Source organism: Urocitellus parryii, chromosome 1 (assembly GCF_045843805.1).
Source record: "Urocitellus parryii isolate mUroPar1 chromosome 1, mUroPar1.hap1, whole genome shotgun sequence".
NCBI classification, from domain to species: Eukaryota; Metazoa; Chordata; class Mammalia; order Rodentia; family Sciuridae; genus Urocitellus; species Urocitellus parryii.
The window spans coordinates 37,640,273-37,661,832 of record NC_135531.1 but is presented as its reverse complement, the minus strand read 5'-3'; the positions used below and the strand labels follow the sequence as shown (position 1 = coordinate 37,661,832).

At 35.0% G+C, this 21,560-nt stretch overlaps 1 protein-coding gene across 1 annotated transcript; it reads right to left on the bottom strand.

The window, feature by feature from the left end:
• Window positions 1-576: 576 nt before the first annotated feature.
• On the bottom strand, window positions 577-17,296 carry Mrps30 (mitochondrial ribosomal protein S30). Its single transcript, XM_026393606.2, has 5 exons — window positions 16,188-17,296; window positions 14,886-15,031; window positions 13,894-13,999; window positions 12,710-12,886; window positions 577-10,388 (listed from the first exon to the last, which is right to left on the bottom strand). Exons 1-5 carry the CDS (start codon window positions 16,768-16,770, stop codon window positions 10,099-10,101), a joined length of 1,302 nt encoding a protein of 433 aa, XP_026249391.2. The 5' UTR covers window positions 16,771-17,296; the 3' UTR covers window positions 577-10,098.
• Window positions 17,297-21,560: the final 4,264 nt, after the last annotated feature.

Genomic DNA, 21,560 nt, shown 5'->3' with positions numbered 1-21,560 from the left:
CTGGTACTTAGAATTCAAGAGTATTGATTGAGTATGTGATTATTAAACTCCTAACAGTGGATGTAATTCCCCAAGGAAAACATATAGAGCAGTGATTCTCAAGCTTCATCACACATAGTAATCACCTGGGATGGAAATGCAGGCTCCACTCAGAAATTCTCATTCTCTGGGTCAAGGGTAAGAATCAGGAGTCTTCATCTTCATCAAGTGACAAAGGAGATACTGATGTATTGATTGTGGTACTCTGTGAGAACTACTTAAACAGAGGAAGCAAAGCTGCAGGCCAGAATGAAACATGGGTGAGCCACCAAACTTTGACGACTGGAAGGAAAATCCAGGGGAGGGCATTATGAGGACTGAACAAGGCAGCACAGTGATCAGAAGAGGAAAGCCCAGCTTCCCACGGAGTGAGATTCAGTAGTGACAAAGGCAACACAGCTTCCAAACAACTTAAGAAAAGAAAAATACTGTGATGTAGAAGCCTTGAATGATACGCAGGGGAAAAGATTCAGGCAGAGTAATACAATTGTAGGATTTACAGCATTTTATTTTCAGCAAGAAAGACAGAACCCATGGTCCACGTGTATCACATGCTGTTTATTCCTGCTATTTTTTTTCCTTGTCTATAAATCATACTTATTTGAAATTCACCACATAGATTTACAATTTTTTATCACAACTGTTTTAGTAACTTTCAAGAAGTCATAGAAAATGTAGAATAAGAATTATTCAACTTTCTATTTAGATGTGTTTGACCCAATTGCGTTAAGAAAAACCATGTAGTCCAAGTCTGATTTAAAACTAAGACAAGGGAATAATAAAGACATGTTTTAAGCATAGATAATTTAAAACTTTGTGAATCTTCTAGCTGTTCAAGAAGAGAGGTTGAATTCCTGCTTCATAAACCACTTAATATTTCTTGGAATTTATTGAATAACAAATGAATTTTTATATGAATAATGAAACACATTTATTCACAGGAACAACAAATTCATGAAGCTATATCTAAAATGGAAAAGCATAAACTACATGATTTCTTCCAATCTTATAATTTAAAAATCACTGAAAACACTCATTTTTTTACCTTATAATATTACCTTCATTCTGTTGATCATGATGAGGTATATATCAAGTTATTTATTATTAAGTGAAACTTGACAGGTATTATTATTAATACAAAGAACCCTCCATTTGAAAAGCAAGAAATCAAAGAAAGAAAGTGAAACTTCCTTTGTAAGGAAGAAAGTTTGCTTTAAAGATTAAATAATATTACTACATCTAATTAAGTACTCTGCATGTAGTAGATGCTCAGCAAATATTAGTGTTCCTGCTCTTCTTTCTGACAAGTTAGAGGAAGCAATTAAGGGAACTGGTACATGAAGACCTAACTCTAACCAGTAAGAAGGTTGAACTGACAAATTCCTTGGTAAAAGATAAAATGTATGAGCTCAAAATCAATGTTGGCCAAAATGGAAGAGCTGAACCCTGTAATATTTTGTATTTGGAGATTTACATAACTTCAGAGAAAGTATAAACATCAAACATTTAATGGGAAAAAAAACCCTCAAGAACAGAGGAAGGCACTCAAAAGTGTACTTGAACCTGATGAAAACAAATGGAGAAAAGCCCTAAATAACTTCAAGAGATACAGCTACAATGAATGGGGGAACGCTACCAGGAATAGATAAAAACTCAAACATTGTTCAATAATCACCATAGTTTACATCAAGAAAGTGATAGATCTTCATCCTTCAAGTACAGAGGAGACTGAATTCAGTATACATTTTCTGGAGGACCTTAGTGTGTAATGGGTTGCATTGGATGACCACAGACTTTCCTTCAAATGTTTATGAGCGTAGCCTCAGAGGATAAAGCATGAAATACAGCTATCACAACTGAGGAAATTCAGTGAAAAGGCAAGTTAAACCTCACACAACTCTTTAGCTCTTATGAACATTCCTACTGTGTCATCAGGAAACAGTAGTTTTTTAAAAGAAAACAAAAAAAAAAAGTTAATGGCAAACTCCATCTCCAATATGAGGCTTAGAAAGAATGATTCACTTGTCAGGAGGAACTTTGAAGATCTTATCCAATCTACTGAATTTATTAGACAAAGAAACTTGAGTTCAAGAAAAATCAATCTTAGCTTGTTAATAGCAAAAGCAAGACTTATATCTAGACTTTTAGATTAGGCTGTCAAGCTGATTGTAAAACTTGTTTATATTTTCAGAAAACATGAGAATTAAAAGGATAGAATTTCCCTAGCAATGTTCTTTCAAATGACATTTAAAAGTCTAGGTTCCAAAGGTTGCAGCAAATTATACTTTACCAGAGGATAATTGTATAGATATTTTTATCTTTTAGGGCTTTCTAAATACACAGATCCTTTATTTCTCCAATTATGAATCACACCCAGGTGGCAAGATATGGAAATCTTACAAACATACTGAAAGTCAGGATTTAATCATCTGAATACTGTGAACTATTCCAACATTAGACATGTTTACACCCACATTAGTTAATCTTATATAATGATCATGTTTGGGGTTTTTTTAATAATGGAAAATTTTTTATTCTTCTGTAAATGAGTATGACCTAATATTATAGAGGGTCCACGTTTATAAATTTGTCTTTTAGTATATAACACTGTAATAAACTTTAATATACAAGTTCCTAAAAATACCCAAAAGATTTATTTATAGAAATTTATGATTAGGAAAATTATTTTTACAAAGGTAAAAATCTATATCTCCAGTATGATCTCAAAAGCAGAAAGATAAAAAAAAAAATTTTAACTGTATGAGATTATCTTCTGCATTTTTTTAAAATTTCTGTAATGATCATGTTTCACAGCAACAACAAACTTTATATTCCAAAGGTTAAAATGAAACTAAAAGAAAAAAAATCTATATGGAATTCTGATTTTCTAAAGTAAACCATATATTTTTCATCTGAAGTAAATAAAAATTCATTAGTACATATTAGCTTATCTGTGTATATAAATTCATAAACCATCACTGAATTCTTCTAAAGAGTATTGCTGTACATAAACACCTAAGTGTATGTCTCCTGGGTAGTCCATGATTAAGTAACTGAATGTTCCCATCAAGTTCCAAATGAACAGGAATGTTGAGTGTTGGCTGCTTCAATGCTAATGTAATACCTGGCATTAAGAAATTTACTACCATATGCTTTCTTTTCCTTCCCACCTTCCTGTGCATTTATTTGAATGATAAAATTTCTGGATCTTCTTCAGCATGAATTCAACTGGAGATAATTTTCAAACTAATATGCAATTGATAATGAACATTACATTTATAAAGAATTTTTTAAAAGGAGAAACATTAGTATGACTTAGTTTATAGAGGACTTTGCTTATTGAAGGTTACAGGTAGCTTGGATTTTTAAATTGCTGTCTCTATCAATTGACAGTTCAAAAAGGTCTTTCAGATATTCTAATGGTTTATTCCAAAGAAATCCTACAAACATTAGAAGGATTTTCAATTATAACCAACTGAACAGAAATTGAAGGTCTATGACCTGACTGGAGTTGAGTCATGTTGTTTTTGGACATTTGAAATACTTATTTACTGAACCAAACTTGTTGCTGGGAGGAGTGGTGCATTCTTGTAATCCTACTCAGGAGACTGAGGCAGAAGGATGGCAAGTTTTAGGACAGCTTCAGCAATTTTGAGAGAACCTGTCTCTAAAATAAAACAAAATATTAAATAACTATAATAAAATGGAGAACTTGCTTAGTACACATGAAGACCCTAGTTTGATCCCCAGGACTAGGGGGAAAAAAAATTGTGTGTGTGTGTGTGTGTGTGTATAAAAGCTTGTTGTGTCTGGCTAAAACTGCAGCTGCATTACCCCAAAATGATAACAGGGTAATTTTTGCAAAAAGCTTCCCCAAACCTGTCCAAGATGGCACTGGTTGGTACTCCCAAGAAAGGAGGATTAAATGCATGTTGAACAGTTCAAAGCATTTACTAGGGGACACATACAATGAGTGCTACAGCAGTCCTCAGGATGGGAAGAAATGTCTACCCGTTTCCCTAGGTATGTCTGCAATGGGTATGGAGTTCATATGGGGGTTTGTGCTATCTGATTCAGAGTCACACTAATTCTATGTTTAGTAATGTTTGACTTTTTCAGTGTTTCAAGTACCAACCTGAACAAGTTCACCAGTGCCTGGGAATGTTCAAGGCCCAGGACTGGGCTCAAGTCTAGGGGAAACACTAGCTGACCAACTCACAGCAGTCAAGGAATTGTATTTCTTGGTCAGGACACAAAAACATGGAGAGGGGCCTAGAGGGGCAGACGGACACTGTAATGTTAACATGAGTATATGTACAAGTATCATCATTGCCCATGAGGCAATGCTACTTGAAAAAGGAACACCTATTTAAGAAAACATTTTTTTCCCGAAATAAATATAAATAAATCCTTTCAAGTTGTAAACTGCTTTAAATGAGAGGTTCATGGGGCAAGGAATAGAAGGATGCCACTAACTAATAGCCAGGAAGCTACTGTGGCCCTCAATTCAATACCCTACTAGCAAATACATGAATTATAAGCAGATCTTTCCCTAGGTGAGCCTCAGAAGAGACTTTTATTGCAGCCTGAAGTAGAGAAACCCACAGAAGCTGAGATATAATAATGTGTGCTATTTTAAGTCACCAAGTTTGTGGCACTGAAGTTATGCAGCAATAACTAATGTTTGGAGTCTCAACTTTCTTTACTGCATTGTTTTTACCAATTCTTATATTAATAATTGACTTATTTATAAATGGTAGTTTCCAATTACATATTGAACATTTTGATCTTTTATTTCTTTGAATGCAGTAAACATATTTAGTCTATCTCATTGTCCCAATATTTGGTGGCTCTTTGGATCTATTGTTTCTGTTGGTTTTCATTCTTTCTTTTTCTTCCTGTGCCTGGTTCTTATCTGAAGATCCTTTATTTGAAGAAGTATTTGTTGAAACATTTGGAGGTCTAGGAAAATTTGTTCCTCCAGGTTTGCTTCTTTTAGATTCCTAGAGGTCTTAGAAATCTAAGGTCACTGTAATAAACATTCAAAATTTTAAAAATTTCTGAGCTACCTAGATATACATTCTTTTCTAATGGTTTATTTCACCCCTTACTTTTAGGATGCTGCCCTTCAGAACCACAAACTAAACAATTCCACTGGCATCAAAAGTCCTATAGCTTAATAACTTTTGCCCTTGTAGCTTTTTGCAAGGCTATTAGAACACTACTCATCCTTTCAGTTTCTTAGAAAAAACTCTCCCATCCAAAGCAAAGCAGCCTGATAGCAAGTTCATCTTTCTGGATTTGCATTTTCTGCCATTTATGTCTGGCAATTATTATCAACCTTTTTAGATCCCCAAAGCCTTCAAGTGCTATATGCAGCCAGGTATTGTAGAAAGACTGGGCAAATCTAGTCCATCAATTTTGGGAACAGAGGTTGAAAGGGTTATTATTTTTTTTTTAATGGGGTCACCTTACAACTTTTAAGCCAGTCTGTACATGAATAACCATGTAGGCCACCAAGGGTTCAACCTTTAAAAGCACTGTAACTATTTATTCTTCCTAAAGTAGAGAGAGCAGCACAACCTAATTTAGACTAGAAAGGGAAACTTCATATTTGTTGTAGCATCCAAATACTCTCTGGCCACCAATTTTGGTTCTATAAAAATTCACAATAAATTATTAATCTTACAATAAGTAAATCACCCAAATAAATCAGTTAGCAATTCATTTAACAGAGAATAAAGGGTAATGTAAGTTCAAATATTTTGCCAGATACATTCATATAGCATCTTCTACCCCAAAGGTTTTTAAAATATATGTTATTTTTTAGTTGTAGATGGACACAATACCTTTATTTTATTTCTTTATTTTTATGTAGTGCTGAGGATTGAACCCAGTGCCTCACACATGCTAGGTTAAGGACTCTACCACTGAGCTACAACCCCAGTCCAGGTTAGAGGTTTTATTTCACTTAATTATTTAAAATGAAATTGAATTTCTTTGATTTATTATTATTATAGTGTCTACTACTAGAAAATTAAGATTCTCAAGCCTAAAGAATAACTGTAAAGGATGAGATTTTCTAGAATAATGCAAGTTCTTAGCTGTTTAGGCCTCAGGAGTCATAAACTCAATGCCATAGGAAAAAATATCACAGAAATTAGTGAGGAAGGACCAATAGTGTTGGCCAGGTAAAGAGAAATAAGGAGCAGTGGGAACTGTGACAAAAAGGAGTATGCCCCAGCTAAGGGGACATAGAACTAACTATTCCAGCTTCTGTATGCTTTTGTTGACATTTAAGAACATAAACCTGAAGCTGTCAGATTTTCCCATTTTTCAAGAAAATGCGGAAATCTGAATACTTAATTTTTGAATAGAATACATTAACAAATAGTGAATTGGGTACCAATGCCACTGAAATTATCTGCTGCCTCTTTCAGCTTTAAATCTTGCCTATCTTCTCTATTAGTTCTATTAACAACAAATGAGTTTGAAGAAATAATAACAAATTATTTATAACAGAAATATTGCTAGTTTGCAAATAAAAGTCAAGTTTTACATGACACCCAAATACTTTCCAGGAGACTAAACCTCATGCAAATATTCATTATCTGAAAATCAGGACAGCTTTCAGTAATTTTAATCTACAATTAAAATAATTAAGAAGTATAGCCTGGATCCTTCATAAAGCTTACTGACAATTTGGGGTGCATACTGCTATAATATATACATATATATACACACACACAGTATAAATAAGGCCTAGGTAAAAATGAGATTCCTATTTTATATATACAAACATATAGATTTTTACATGTGTGTATATTTATGTATATATAATTTAAAATATGCTAAATTTATAGGTTTCTATACATCAGCACACAATTTTCATAGAAATATTCTGAGTTTATATTTAAAATATTAAGACATCAATTTTTTATTCACTTAAATATGTATTATAAAACACAGATATATTTTGTCCTCAGGTTATTTTTTTGGTGGTTTGTAAGTGTGTGTGTATCTCTGTGTGTTACTAGTGATTGAATATGGGGGAGCTCTACTACTGAGCTACACCCCCAGCCATTTTTAATTTTGAAACAGGGTCTCACTAAGTTGCCCAGGCTAGCCTTGAACTTACTATCCTTTCTCAGCCTCCTAAGTAGCTGGGATTATAAGGTAGCATTACTAAGTCTGGCTTATCCTTCTGTTTCTGGTTGATAGATGAGTTTTTACTCATTAAGTCCACTTTGCCACAAAGGATTGCAATAAAATTTCATTTACTGTGTACAAAAATATGAAAGGTTATAAAAAGCAAATGAGATACCATTTATATTTATCAATATAGACTTCTCATCAATTTGATTGATTTCTAGAAAATATCACTTGCATCTTAAATCCAATGGCAATTCCGTTACATAATTGTAGAAATAAATCATCTTATAACCACCTTTCTTTAAAAAATTTAAAAAGTCAAAACACAACTTACACATTAAATTTCAGACTTCTGTACGAACTATTATAAAAGTTTTAAGAGCCAGTATCAAGTGTTAAGTGCTATTTACAAAAATTTCACCAAGTGAAATACAGAATCTATAGGATAAAAAAGCACATAATGCAATAAAAATCTGAGAAAGAATTTGGTATTTTTCAAAGGAAAAGAACAGAAATGAGTGAGAAATGGGGATTAACTCATACTTAAAAAGGATATTCCAGAAATATTTAAAATATGCTGAGACAATTAAAGTCATATAGCCATAAGTTATAATTAATGTAGAATGAGTTTATTATTTGCATAGCAGCTATTCCCAATTTTGGTATACCCTGATATTACCAAATCAGTAATCATATCTCAACCCTTGAAACATTATTACTTACAATTTCTCAGTTTCTGTGGCATCTCTATTCTTCTCTGATTTTTATTTTTCATTGTTACTATTATGTTTTACAAAATCTTCTAACCAAACTGGACAATAGAGCAGTCTTTTGAGTTTAGAAATTCAACCCAATCAATCAAATATTGATCAATACTGATGTTGTAAATATGCAGGCCTGTTCACATCTATTTTTGACATTCTCTGTAGCGATTCTGGACCATTTGTCTTCCTTGTACCTTGCTCAATTATTATTTTATTCTGCCTCTATAAGGAAGCCATAATATTTTCTATAATTGTAAATGAAGAATTTAAAAATCATGTCTTAACAATTTTCTGTAAAATTAACTTTACCTTTTAATTAAAACATTATGCAGAAGCTAGAACAAAAACAGGCATACTGATTACTTTTACTAGTAGTCTTAGTACATTAACAAAATACCATAAACTGGGTGGTAAGACATGATAAACAGAAATTTATTTCTCACAGTTCTAAAGGTCAAGAAGTCCATAAAGGAGACAGTAGATTCAGTATTTGGCGAGGACCTGCTCTCTGGTTCATAAATAGTTCCTTCTTACTATTTTCACATGGTACAAGGGATGAATGAACTACCATAGGCCTATTTTATATGGATAATAATTCCATTTAAGAGAACAGAGCTCCTTTCCAAATATTTTCGAAAAGGCCTCACCTTTGAAAAGGGCTCATCCTCCTAATACCATAGCCCTGGAGGTTAGAAATTAAACATGTATTTGGGGGAAAAACAAGCATTCAGACCATAGTTCTGGCCTGTTGGAATATCTCATTTAAAAAAAAATAAGTAATTTATAAGTAGTATTTAAATCTTCAGTTTCCAGGGACCAACTCTTAGAATAAGTTAAAATACATTATGTGCTTTTTATCCTATAAATTATGCATTTCACTTGGTGAAGTTTTTGTAAACAGCGTTTAATACTTGTTACTGGCTCTTGAAACTTTTATAACAATTTGTACAGTCTGAAATTTAATGTACAGGTTATGTATTGGCTTTTTAATTTTGTTAAAGAAAGTTATGATTTATTTCTATAACTGTGTAATGGAATTGCCATTGGATTTAAGATGCAATGTATGTATGGATAGAAACTGTCCAATGAATTATGCTACAGGGAGTTAATGGTTATGCATGCTAATATGTAATTTCAGGAGAATGCAAAATAGACTGGACACAAATACCTCATGAAAGTGAGCTGAAAACACTGATTTAATAAGCTAACTAAATTGGCCTTTTAAAAAATTATACAGCAACCAACATCAGCCATTTTTAGAAGCTATAAAAATATAATTGAAAAGAACAAATAGATTCACAATAACATAAAAATTTAGGCATAAATAAGAACTATGTAGATATCTACGTAATGAAAACCTTAAGCTTTACTGAGATGTGAAAGATATAAATAAATAACATATGCCAGATCTCAAACTAGAAACTAGAAAGACTACTTTAATTTACTGACATCCATTCACATCTACTGAATGCCTACTTCTATGATTCTGGGCGTGTGAAGTAGACTAGCAAGCCAGTGAAGGTCAAAGTTGGTGATCTCATTTTTCCTTCCAATGGGAATATCACTTATGTTTAGCCATTAGGCAAAGGTTGGGTGTTGACTAAAACATAAGACTCTCTCAGTGAAGTATACTATTAATACTTTTCTATTTTTCTTTTCTGTTCAAACCAAGATTAAGAATAAAGCATTAGTTTACTATATGTGAAATGGACTGCTCATATTTTGAAGGGGTCTAAGTAAGGCTCTGAAACTTTGTACCAATGATAACAAAAATAAAAAAATTAAAACCAAAACAACAAAGATAAGTATGATACATAGATTCTCAAATATTTAAAATATTGCCATATTACTTTTAAAATCACACTCAAATAGGGATTCTCAAGGAATTAAAGAAAACCAAATTAATATTTCAGTAAATAGGATGTAAATAAAATTACTTTAAATCAACTGTATTCAAAATAAAATCTTTCAGTAATGAATTTGAATAGAACGAGAGATCTAATCACAAGTTAACATAAGAAACACATGTCTCAAAAATTAATACATTAAACATCTGACAGTTATAAGTGGCACACTTAAAATCCTTTTATTGATCCTTTGATGAAATTTAAATACTTTGAAAGTCCTAAATGAAATATTTCTCCTACTTTTCCAACAAGTGTGATTTTTCTTCTTTTGGTTTATTCAGTAGAAAGTGAACTATCTGAAGTAAGACATCATCATTAAAACCTTTCACCTCATTATCCTCGACTGTCTCATAAAGAGGCTTACTCTGTGTCCCCCAACAAATATTTTTACGAGGGTTATTCTGATCAGCTTGTGCAGTCAATGCCAAAGTATTTAACTGGTAGCAGAAAAATGAAAAATATTTTCCATCTGTGATTACGCCCTGGGAGACAAATGGTCGAGTAACATCTGCTTCACTCCAGAATCCTGTAGAAGAAAGTAATGCTGAAATTTACACACATAATACATTTCACCAAAATAAAACACACATTAAAGAGTAGCAAACACCTACATCCTAAATATTTTACCTGAAGATCCAAAGTTGCCCTGTCTTCTTCATCTCAATCCTATAGTCAATTTCTGCATCAACGTTTATTTCCTCCCTTCTAGCTAATATTTCCAAACTCATGATGCATTTTTTTTCATTATCAGTCTTCAGATTCCAACTTTATTTCATCTAATTAAAGTTCACGAAGCTCTGTGTATGCATATCCATCCTACATCTAGAAGTACTTTTATTCCTCACTGATTTCAGCAAATACATTCAAACTTTCCGAAACCAGGAACATCTACCACCCAATAACCATACTGGCCATTTATTTTGACAAATCCATGTGTGCACATGCGCATGCGCCACACACACACCCCTTCAGATAAAATTGTCTTTCTGCAGTTCAACATATCCTTAGCTAAATTCATTATATTCCTTTATATATTTCCAAACTGGTTTTATGAGTTGCTATCATTTAGCCTAGTGTCTTACGTCATAAGGCTCCAGGATGCCTTAATACCTTTACCACTCAATTTTTTTGGCTTTTTTAAAAATTCATCTGCCAAGGCCAAGCAACAACTTTACTTCACACATATTTTATAGCATCTTTAATGGAGACAGCCAATAAATATTGTTAAAGTATGAAATTAAATCTAACGTAAAACAAACTTTTTTTCATGAATAAAGAGGGCCATTCTAACACCTTCAACAAAGTTCCTCTCACATTTTTCTGATTCTGTCTACCCCCCTCACCTTCTCCATTCAGTGCATATATGTGTGCGCACACGTGCACACACACACACACAGTAAAAGGTAAGCCTAGTCTTTAGCAGGTCTATATCTAAATTCCTCCCAGAAGCTAGGCGTGGTGGTACATGTGTATAATCCCAGTGACTCAGAAGGCTGATGGAGGAGGATTCCAAGTTGGAGACCAGAATCAGCAACTGAGCAAGATGCTGTCTCAAAATAAAAAAAGGGCTGAGGATGTAGCTCAGTGGTAAAGCACCCCTGAATTCAATCTCTAATACCATAAGGCAAAACAAAACAAAACGAAAATCAAAGATACGAAAATTCCTCCTGGATAATTATATTACTTCAGGTTTTACAATAAAAGTGTTATGAGGGTGAGGTTTGTAGCTCAACGGTGGAGCTTTTACTTAGAAGGCAAGAGGCCCTGGGTTCAATCTCAGAACTGAAGAATAAATAAACAGTCTACATGATATAGCCTCTAGATTCCTCTCATTCCTCATCACTCTCCCCAGCTCTTCTTTCATCAGCCTTCATATTGTTCCTTAAATAACTCAAGCTTGTTCCTACCTCAGACTTTTTACCTGCCATTCCTTTTATCAAGAAGTGTCTTTCCCCATTATGCATAGATAGCTCCTCACCATGCATGTCTCTGTTCAAACCATTTTTTAGAGATCACCCCTTAATGATTCCAGCAATATGGATTTTGCCTCATACTTCATTTACATCCACCCCCATAAATTATTCTCCCCTTTATAATAGTATATTTGTTCCATTCTCTGAAAATAGTACATGCTTATTATCTTTTCCCCTCCCACTATACTCCAGGAGAGCAAGATCTGTCTTTTATTCAACACAGTATCCTCAAAGCCAACAGTGTCTGGCAAATGAAACCACTGATCATTTACTGAATGAGTGAACAATCTCCTAATCCAAATTCTGGACATAGCCTTTAAAGAAATGAAATAGGATAGCCATAATTTAATCTAAACATTTAATCCTTCAAATCATTTCCTCTTCTACCTTCAGAAAACTGTTAGGAACTACAAACAGTTGACTTATAAGAGTTAACAATAAGCCAGGCATGGTGGTCCATGTGTGTAATCCGGGGGATCCAGGAGGTTTAGACAGGAGGATCATAAGCTGGAGGCCAGCCTCAGCAATTTAGTAAGACCTTGAATCAAAATAAAAATAAAAAAGAACTGGGGAAGTAGTTCAGTGGTAATAGCAAGTCTTACTTAAAATGGTTATGAAAACCATTGGGAAAAAATATGTTCACACAAGAGGCAGTCAAAGTAAAAACAAAAAAATCAAAATAAGTATTCAAATGTCTCTTCCAATTAGAAATGTAAAATATTTAATTATGGGTTTTAAACCAATTCTACTTGGTGTCAACATAATAATTTTCAAACTGCTAAGATATCTTCATTTTAACCAAAGAAAGCAACCTAAATAATTACATTCTTACAATGTCATAGATAGAACAATAATGCCATCTATTTAGTTTTACCTTGATACACTGCTTGTGCTCCAGTCCAAGCAAAAAGGCTTGCAATAGCATTAGCTCTAAAAATAACTTCTATCTGGTCAGCACGGTTTCGTTTCAAAAGCCATTCTCTATTTAATCTGTCAGGTAACAGATGAAACTGGGTGTGGCCATAACAGCATGGATCTGCTGTTTTTGAGCCTGAAAAACAAAACAAAAATATTCACATGAACTGATCCTGTGGAATATCTGAAGCACACATTTTAGTATTCGTTCAAGCATGTCTTCAGTAATCTGTTCTCAAAATTACATAAATGAGAATGTTAATTCATTTATTTTATTGACTATAATAAAATTAAATCTCACGTAAAAGTATGATTTTTCTCATAAAGTCCACTATGATCAGAGTAAGCTACAACAATATATGTAAAAGTTATTGAAAATTCTCTATTATTTCAATTTCTCAAATGTCTTGGTTGTCATTAGGAGCTCTGTTAAACTTTGTCATATTTACCACAGGATACATTTTATGAATTTAAAACTTCCTTGATTATTTAATGTAATAATTAAAGAATGTGTATTTTACTAATAAAACCATTTTATACTACAATTATAAGTAAAAAGAAAATGAGTAATATTTCATGAACTAAAATTCTTGATTTCATTGGTAATGTCTTTTTAAAAATGTCCCCCTTGGGTCATTCCTTAAGACTACAATAACTGAAAAGGGACTGATAAAATAGGTCTGGAGGACAAGTATAAAGCTTGCTTAAAATCTTCCTCAAGTCAACTAGGAATTAATGAAGGAATAAAAAATATGAAAATAAGTTGCATGTGGGCAGACAAGAGGCCTTGTTAATTTCTGAATCCCTTGTTAATTTCTGATTAAAGTGCAATTACTGTCCCAGTCCAGTTCTAAACATTTTTGCTTTTGAAAAAGCAAATTACTTTTCCCATACAATAAATCAACAAAACCTAGTAAGTATAATTTTAAAGTTAAATACTGTTAGTGAAATTTCAAAAAATGTGCTGAAAGAATTTCTTTCTAATATTCTTGCATGTTGCAATAACTTGAGATTATAAATTATACTGCTCATGCACAAACAGAAGCTCTCAGTCATCAAGAATTATTTTTATAGCTAGTGCTCCAAAGTTATACAGCACACTTTGAACACATTTATGGTACAATATATAAAAAAGAAACTTACCAATAAATATGTTGTTTTCATATTGCCGTTTGAATAATGGAAGCTTGTCTGGTTTACATTTCATAACAGGGATTTCTATAGGAACAGAATAATCCAATGGCACAAACTTAAAGAAAAAAATAAAAGAATGAATTCACAACAACAACAGTATCTATTTTATGTACATTCTTATTAGACCCAAAATTTTTAAATGAGATGTTCTTTGCAAAATGATCTAATCATATGTATCATCAAAGTATCTTAAAGTGCTAGAGATCAGAAGCATTTCAGATTTCAGAGTTCTTTGGAAGACTTTACAGGTTGAGCACCCCTACTCCAAAAAATATGACATGCTCTGATTTTCAGATTTTGAAGCATTTCATATTTTCATATTAGAAATACTCAATGTGTACCACCATCTAGGGATGGGCTAAATCTACCCAGCCCCCTGATTTTACAAATAAAGTTTTACTGGAACACAGCCGTACACATTCACTGATACATCGTATATGGCTGCTTTTACACCATAAGATGAGAGCCAAATAGTTCCAACAGAGACTTAAGGCCTGAACAGCCTAAAATATTTACAATTTGGACCTTTACAGAAAAAGTATGCCAATCTGACATGGCAGCACAAAAAGCACTCAAAATGCAGTGACTTTCTTTCAAAAGAACTGCAAATATGGAAAATGACCCAGTTCACAACTAAAAATCAGACTAGCTAATAATTGTAAATTACAATCATAAACTATTATAGAATATTGATATAAAGAAAAGAAAAAGGTCTGAACAATCATGAAAACTTAACCTCACTTGAAATGATTACTTGGCCTCTGAAGAATATATCATACCAGAGGGAAAAACTAAAAATGATTTTCAGTTCAGTGGTTTACAAAGGAAACATGAATGGCAAGAGATCAAACCAAAATATTTCACTTTAGTAAGCCCATCACTTGATCTGCCTACATTTTCTATATCAGATGTTAATAAATATAAATGCCTTAAACCCTTACCTCTGGGAGTTGCTTCGGTATTCGAATCTGATTGTGTGGTTTATCATCTATTTGGTATCGCAAAGCATCAACTCGACCTTTTCGATGACCAGAAGAAATAATTTCTTCACCACGCATCCAGTAAAAATGAACTAGCCGCTTATGATCTGTTAAAAGATATCCAAAATTTTCTCATCTGAATAATCAGATAAATCTAACAGAATACTAACTAGCAATTGACAACTTAAGGATGATCGTCTAATTAAAAATATATCAAAAGTTAAAGAGTTGGGATTATGTGACAATTTATTGTGGCTTAAATATAGCACTCAAACATCTACTTGTGCCAACATTACAAGAAACCCTGTAACCAAAGAAAATAATTAGCTAAGAATACATATAAAATAAGACCAACAGGAATACCAGTCACCAGAAATTAAAATGGTTCAATAATTCAATCTTCACAATTACTGAAAAAGGTACCTACAGTTACAATCATTTCTATTTTGTATAAGAGGTATCTGAGTCTTGACAAAGAAAGTTTAGTAAGCCACCAATCTCAAAGTTCACCAAAGTTCCCCTTAATACCATTTCCTTCCCAACTGAGAAAGGGAAATACTGCACACTACAAAAATCAGTTGAGCACATGCCTACAGTTATAACAACATTAATGCTACCAACACTAAGACACCCACTAGATGATATACGTAAAATGAATGTACTGGAACAGTGATTTTTAAAATACGCTAATTATTTTTCATGTCTAGATGAACAGTTAGAAAGAAGCTGTTAAATTATTTGCTGGGTCCGAATCTTTACCTGTAAATCTACCAAGTATAGTCTTAGACTAGATATGATTAGCTTCTGCGTGCCATTTTGTTTTTCATTTATAAAATCAGGCAATCATGCTACCTCCTGTAAATGGTTATTGAGAGGATTAGCTGGCACACATAAAATTTGAAATTAGGCCTGGCACACAATAAATACTGAAGGTTAGGTATTCTACTTAATATATCACTTAATCGCCACAATGCTAATGAAGAACTATTACCATAATTCTCAACTTGAAATAAGAAAAAAATATGGTAAAAGATATTAATGAATTCACATATTATTGTCCCACCGATTTTTTAAGAGCCAAAAGCAACCCAGGTCTGTACTGCTCTCTAGGAGCCTCTTTTCTTAACCACAGCTCTTCATTTGGCTGGACAATCACAAAGTAGAGTCAAGTCAGACTCCCGAAGAGCTTAAGCTATTAGGGTTAGGGGAAAAGGATCACACTGAGAGGGAAGCTGCATACGCGGTGAGGGTCCCGAAGCTCACCAAGAGCGGCTGCAGCCAGGACGGGATTGAGGGGGCTGAGCAATCCCGTGAGGGTCGCCACCAGCTGATCCAAGAAGGGCGAAGCGATAGCCTCCTGCTCCTGGAAGAGGGGCGCCTGCCGCTTGCGCCGCAAGTAGAAATGTTCCTGCAGGAGGCAGTCGCACACGGCAGAGCGCAGGGCAGCCAGGTCCAGCGCCGGCGCCGGCTCGGCCTCGGGGGACGCAGGAGGCAGACCCGACAGGAACACAGTCTTGGTGAAGCCTTGGTACCAGCGATCGGCGTTCAGGGCGAAGGTCTGCGGGTAAACCACGTACTTCTTGAATTGCATCTTCGTAAGGATTCGCAGCTTCTCGTCCACGGACTTGGCCGCGTGCACCGCTGCCTGCCAGCGTTCCACCCGCCGCTGCCGTGCCGCCTTGCTCTTGGCGGTCAAGGAGGCCACAATCGGCGGGTACCGCGCAACGGAGGTCGCCGACACATCTGGGCTGATCGTTCCCGTGGCCGTGGAGTTAGTCTCAGCAGCGGTGTGCAATGACGGCCCCCGACCGCGAGGCACAAACCTCCAGCACCGGGACGCCGCCATCTTCGCCCTCGGTTCCGGAACCAGAGGTCAACCTCAGCAATTGTCCCTGCACACTTGCCGTAGGGACCAATCAGAAAACGCAATCTGAGCTAGGCTTGCTGACTCTGACTCTGAGTGGTGTTGGGATACGTTGCGTCATTTGTTTTGTAGCCAATCAGCTGCTCCTACCAAGTTTATCGCGGTTTTGAGGGCTTGGAGTGAAAGAACCTGCCTGTGCCTGGGTTTCCGCAATTCTGACTGGAAGGAAGGAAACCTCAAAAAAGCGGGTGCTGCCCGCTAGGTTGCTTTTAGGGCCTGGACGACGTTCTTGCCATAACCATTTATGAACATTATGCACGGAAACTCCAAACTCTTAGCTAAATTTCCTAGTTTCATTAATGTATCCCACACCACTTCTTTTGTTTTGCTTTAGGAATAGTAACTTAATTTTTGAAAGTACGTTTGCCTTTGGATATACATGCTGAATTTTTAAAAATTAGGCAAACATCACTCATGTGTAACCATTACTAAACTTCGGTAAAGTAACTCCATATATTTCTCTGTGCTAATATAATTTAATTATATACTTTATTTAAAGGGGGGATGTATTTGACTTGGATTTATCTGGGGGAAAATAATGGAAATAAACTACTAAAGAACTGCGTTTAAATTTTGCTTTGTATTAAAATGCATTACTTCAGCAAAAGTCCATTCCCACTAATCTGTAACCTCCTTAAAGAAGGGACTGCTATATTTTTATTGTTTGGCAACCAATCATTATCTGTGCCAAATGGATGCCCTGTATATGAAGCAAAATAATCCCAATCTAAGTTTATTTCAGATAATCTATTTTATTTATTGGCTCATTCTTCTATAATTAGGAGTTAGCATGTTGATTCTTTTTATTTTTAATTTTTTTTTTTTTGTAGCTGTAGAGGGACAGTATGTTTTTGTTGTTGTTGTTGTTTTAATTAGGTGGTATTTGGGGTCTTTTTTATTAGTTGCTCATGATAATACAATGATCTTGACATATCATACATTTGAATCAAATGGGGTATAATTTCTCATTTTTTCAAGTGTACAGGTTGCAGAATCACATTGGTTCAGCCACCTATGTTCATACAGCAATACTGGGGTCTATTTTATTCTGCTGCCCTTCCTATCCCCCCTTCCCCCACCCTCCCCTCTCCTCATCTCTCTCTACCAATCTAATGTGACACATTTCTTTTTTTTCCACCTCACATCATCATACATATATTTTGTATAATCATTAGGGTCTCCTTATGTTCATGTGGTGCTTAGGATGGAACCCAGTGCCTCACACGTGCAAGGCAAGCCCTAGCATGTTGATTCTTATTGCAGTAATTCTTGAATATATTGAAAATCAAACATTTTGTTGTTAAAAGAAACAAAGATAGAGGGATACAGATTTGTCTGTGTGTGCGATGGAGAGTGTGTGTGTGTGTGATGGAGAGTGTGTGTGTGTGTGTGTGTGTGCAGTGTATTTTTTTATTATATATATATATATATATATATATATATATATATATATATATTTAAATTGTAGATGGACCTTTACTTATATACATGTGGTGCTGAAAATCCAACCCAGTGCCTCATACATGTTAGGCAAGCGCTCTGCCACTGAGCCACAGCCCGAGCCCCAGAGTATGTTTTGTTTTTTTTTTTACCTCACTTTAGGTATATCATCGAGAAATCAAATATCGTTTTTGAGTAAAGTTTTATTATTTCTAGTAAGTATATTGGTCACTTACAATAATGTTATCTTAAATTTGTGTTATAGCTTGGATCTGAAATGTTCCCTAAAAAAGTCTTGGTCCTTGGGGAGATCCTTTTTGGAGGTAGTGGGACCTAGAAGAAGGAAGTTAGGTCATTGGGAGTGTGCCCTTGAAGGGGCTATTGGATATTGGCCCCTGGCCCCATTCCCCACCCCACCCCACCCCACCCTTTGTTTCTGCTTTCTGACTGCCATGAGTTGGGCTAATTTCCTCTGCTAAGTACATCTGCTATGATCTACCACCTTGCTACAGGCCTAAAAGCAACAGAGCCAACCAACCAGAGACTGAAACTGAGCCAAAATTAAAATTGCCTCTCAGGTATTTTGTCAGTGATGGGATGCTAACATAGTTTATCAGAATATTGATTAATCAAATCACTCAGCCCTTGCCCCTCTTGCCTTACTTAGAAGTCTCTGGAGAGTGAGTTTAAGTAGCCAAGAGCACACAACTGATGACCATCAGAGCCAGATTCCAACCCAGCATTTAAATAATAGGACCCTGACAGATAATAGGCTGGACAAATTTACCAGCATAAGAATTCCAGGGAGCAAGAATGATAGATTCCCTTTTCCCAACCTGAAGACAGCATTTGCAAGCAGTGATGGCTTATAGCATCTTCATAGATGATGGAAAACTTTCCAAAGCCACTGTCAGAGGATGAAGTCTTAATAAGTTTTTAAAAAGATGATGGAAGATATGAATTTAAATGAAGTTAAAGAAGGATTGTTGTAGGAAAAGCCTTCAGTTGCAAAATAAAAATGGTGATGCAGTATATTAACACTGCTTCTAAGAAAGTTTTAGTGTGATTGAAAGGCTGAAGCATTAATAACTGCAGTGGAGGTTGCCTGGTGAATTTTGGCATAGTTTTCCTTCTGGGAGAAATAAGAGAAGTCTTAAAAGTAGCTGACAGATTTCACCTCAGGAATTCATCTATGAACCAAAAATATGGTCTGCAGATGAGAAACTTGTGACATACATGCGAGTCCCTCCCAGTGTCTTTGACCAGCAATTCTGTGAGGGTTGCTAAGCAGAAATCTGAAGTGGGCCTTATGGGGAAATTATGATGAATCTTTCCTCCCAGTCAACTCCCTAAGTATTAATACCATGTTTTATAGTGTCTTAGGGAACAGAGCATTTTGTTATAGCATCATAATGTCTGCAAAGTGCTACAGTCCCTTTGACACCAATCATTCTGAGTTGAAAGAAAAGGAATTGAGTTCCTTGAGTGTAGTTATGATGATTCTTTAAAAACCAAAAGTTATTACAGATATTCAGATGTTAAAAGACCATTGAACTATCCTATAAGTTTTAATTTCTAAACAAGTAAATGTCAGTCTCCATAACCCACTGAAGCAATGAGCTTCTGGAGTCCTTTCTCATTATTAAGGTGGAAAGGTCCTGAGACCAAAAAGGGAAATGGCCACCATGGGTAAATCCCAGATGTGACTGGGCTAGTTCTTACTCTGAACTCACAAGAAGTCATTGTGAGGGAATTTCAAACATATAAGACCTTGGATGCATCTGGGTTTTAATCCATACATATAGGAATGTGAGGGGTCTGATTCATGGAAGATTAGCTCATTTGGTGGTTTGTTTCTTCTGGTTTTTGTCTTTTGATATTGTTGTTATTGTTGTTGTTGATATTATTTGTTTTCTGTCTTTTGTTCTTTCTTTTGTTTTCATAACAGGCATCGAACTCAAGAGTGCTTAATCATGGAGCCACATCTCCAGCCCCCTTCTTTATCTTTTGAGACAGGGGTTCACTAAATTGCATAGGGCATCACTAAGTTGCTGAGGCTGGCTTTGAACTCACTATTCTCCTGCCTCAGCCTCCCAAGCAGCTGTTATTATAGGTATGGAGCACTGTCCCTGGCTTTTGGGATTGCAGAGATGATTCTTAATAAATTTCTGTTTCTCCCCAAAAGAAATGTTCCTGGAAAAAGTAATCTGTACTCACAAGAAAATGTTCTTTGCTCTTTCTTCCTAGGTATTCTTTGCCCTCCATGTTTTTCCTTTCTAAAACACAAATGTACAATGCCACCAATCACCAGAACAAAAGTCCAATTTACTGAAAAATGGTGAAGCAGAAATATAGGTCTAACTTGTGTCTTCTTTGAGTCATGTACTAGCCTGGATGCTTATCTCCAGACACTTTGTGATGTGAGAAAAAATCGGATTCATTACTTACCTGCAGTCTGTTTCTCTTATTCTTGGATTCAGAAGAGCACAACTAATCATTGCTTTCCAAAAAAAATCACAAAACTATAGGTATTTTAAATAAATGCCTATATGTATAAAGACATATATGCTCATATAGAGAGATAAACACTTATACTTATTTTTTTTCTATTTGGGGAATATGTTAGCTTTTTGTTGTTGTGACCAAAATGAGAACAACTAACAGTATCAAGGATTTATTTTGGTTCAGTTTCAGAGTATTCAGTTCATGGTGGGCCAGCTCTGTGGCTCTCGGCCTGAGGAAAGGCAGAACATCATGATGAAAGACAAAAGCAGAAAAAAGCTGCTCCACTATGGAAGCTTGGAAGAAAAGAGAGAAGAGAGAGTTAAGAAGAGGCTTTAGAGAAGATAAGACCATCTAGGGCCTGCCCCAGTGACTGGCTTCCCCCAACTAGGCCCCACCTCCCAGTAGTCCATTGAGTCATCAATGGGTTAATGCACTGATAAGGTCAGAACTCTCATGATCCAATCACTACCCAAAAGCCCTACACAGGAGACTTAGGAGGATGTTCTAGGTCCAAACTATAACAGAAAGGATTTTTGTTAAAAGAAAAAAAACAGGCTCATATCATTGAACAGTTCTTTAATAGACAAAAATATAACTTTTTCGTTTTATTTTTGCTTCTCTGCCTCTCTCTATATATATAATTTATAATATATAATATATATAAATTTTGTATATATAAAAAGAGATGTTATTTTTGTTTTATATGTTTTATGTTTATTTTGTTTTTTAATGTTTTATTTTTATTTCCCCTGTCTGCTGCCTCTCTC

Bases quoted from the DNA above. Each gene is read 5' to 3' on its own strand.
- Mrps30 (XM_026393606.2), bottom strand. From the start codon at position 16,770: ATGGCGGCGTCCCGGTGCTGGAGGTTTGTGCCTCGCGGTCGGGGGCCG. The intron at 15,032-16,187 runs GTGAGCTTCGGG...ATCTTTTAACAG, and splicing joins CCTGGCTGCAGCCGCTCTTG to ATCATAAGCGGCTAGTTCAT. The intron at 10,389-12,709 runs GTAAAACTAAAT...TTTCTTCTACAG, and splicing joins AGCACAAGCAGTGTATCAAG to GATTCTGGAGTGAAGCAGAT.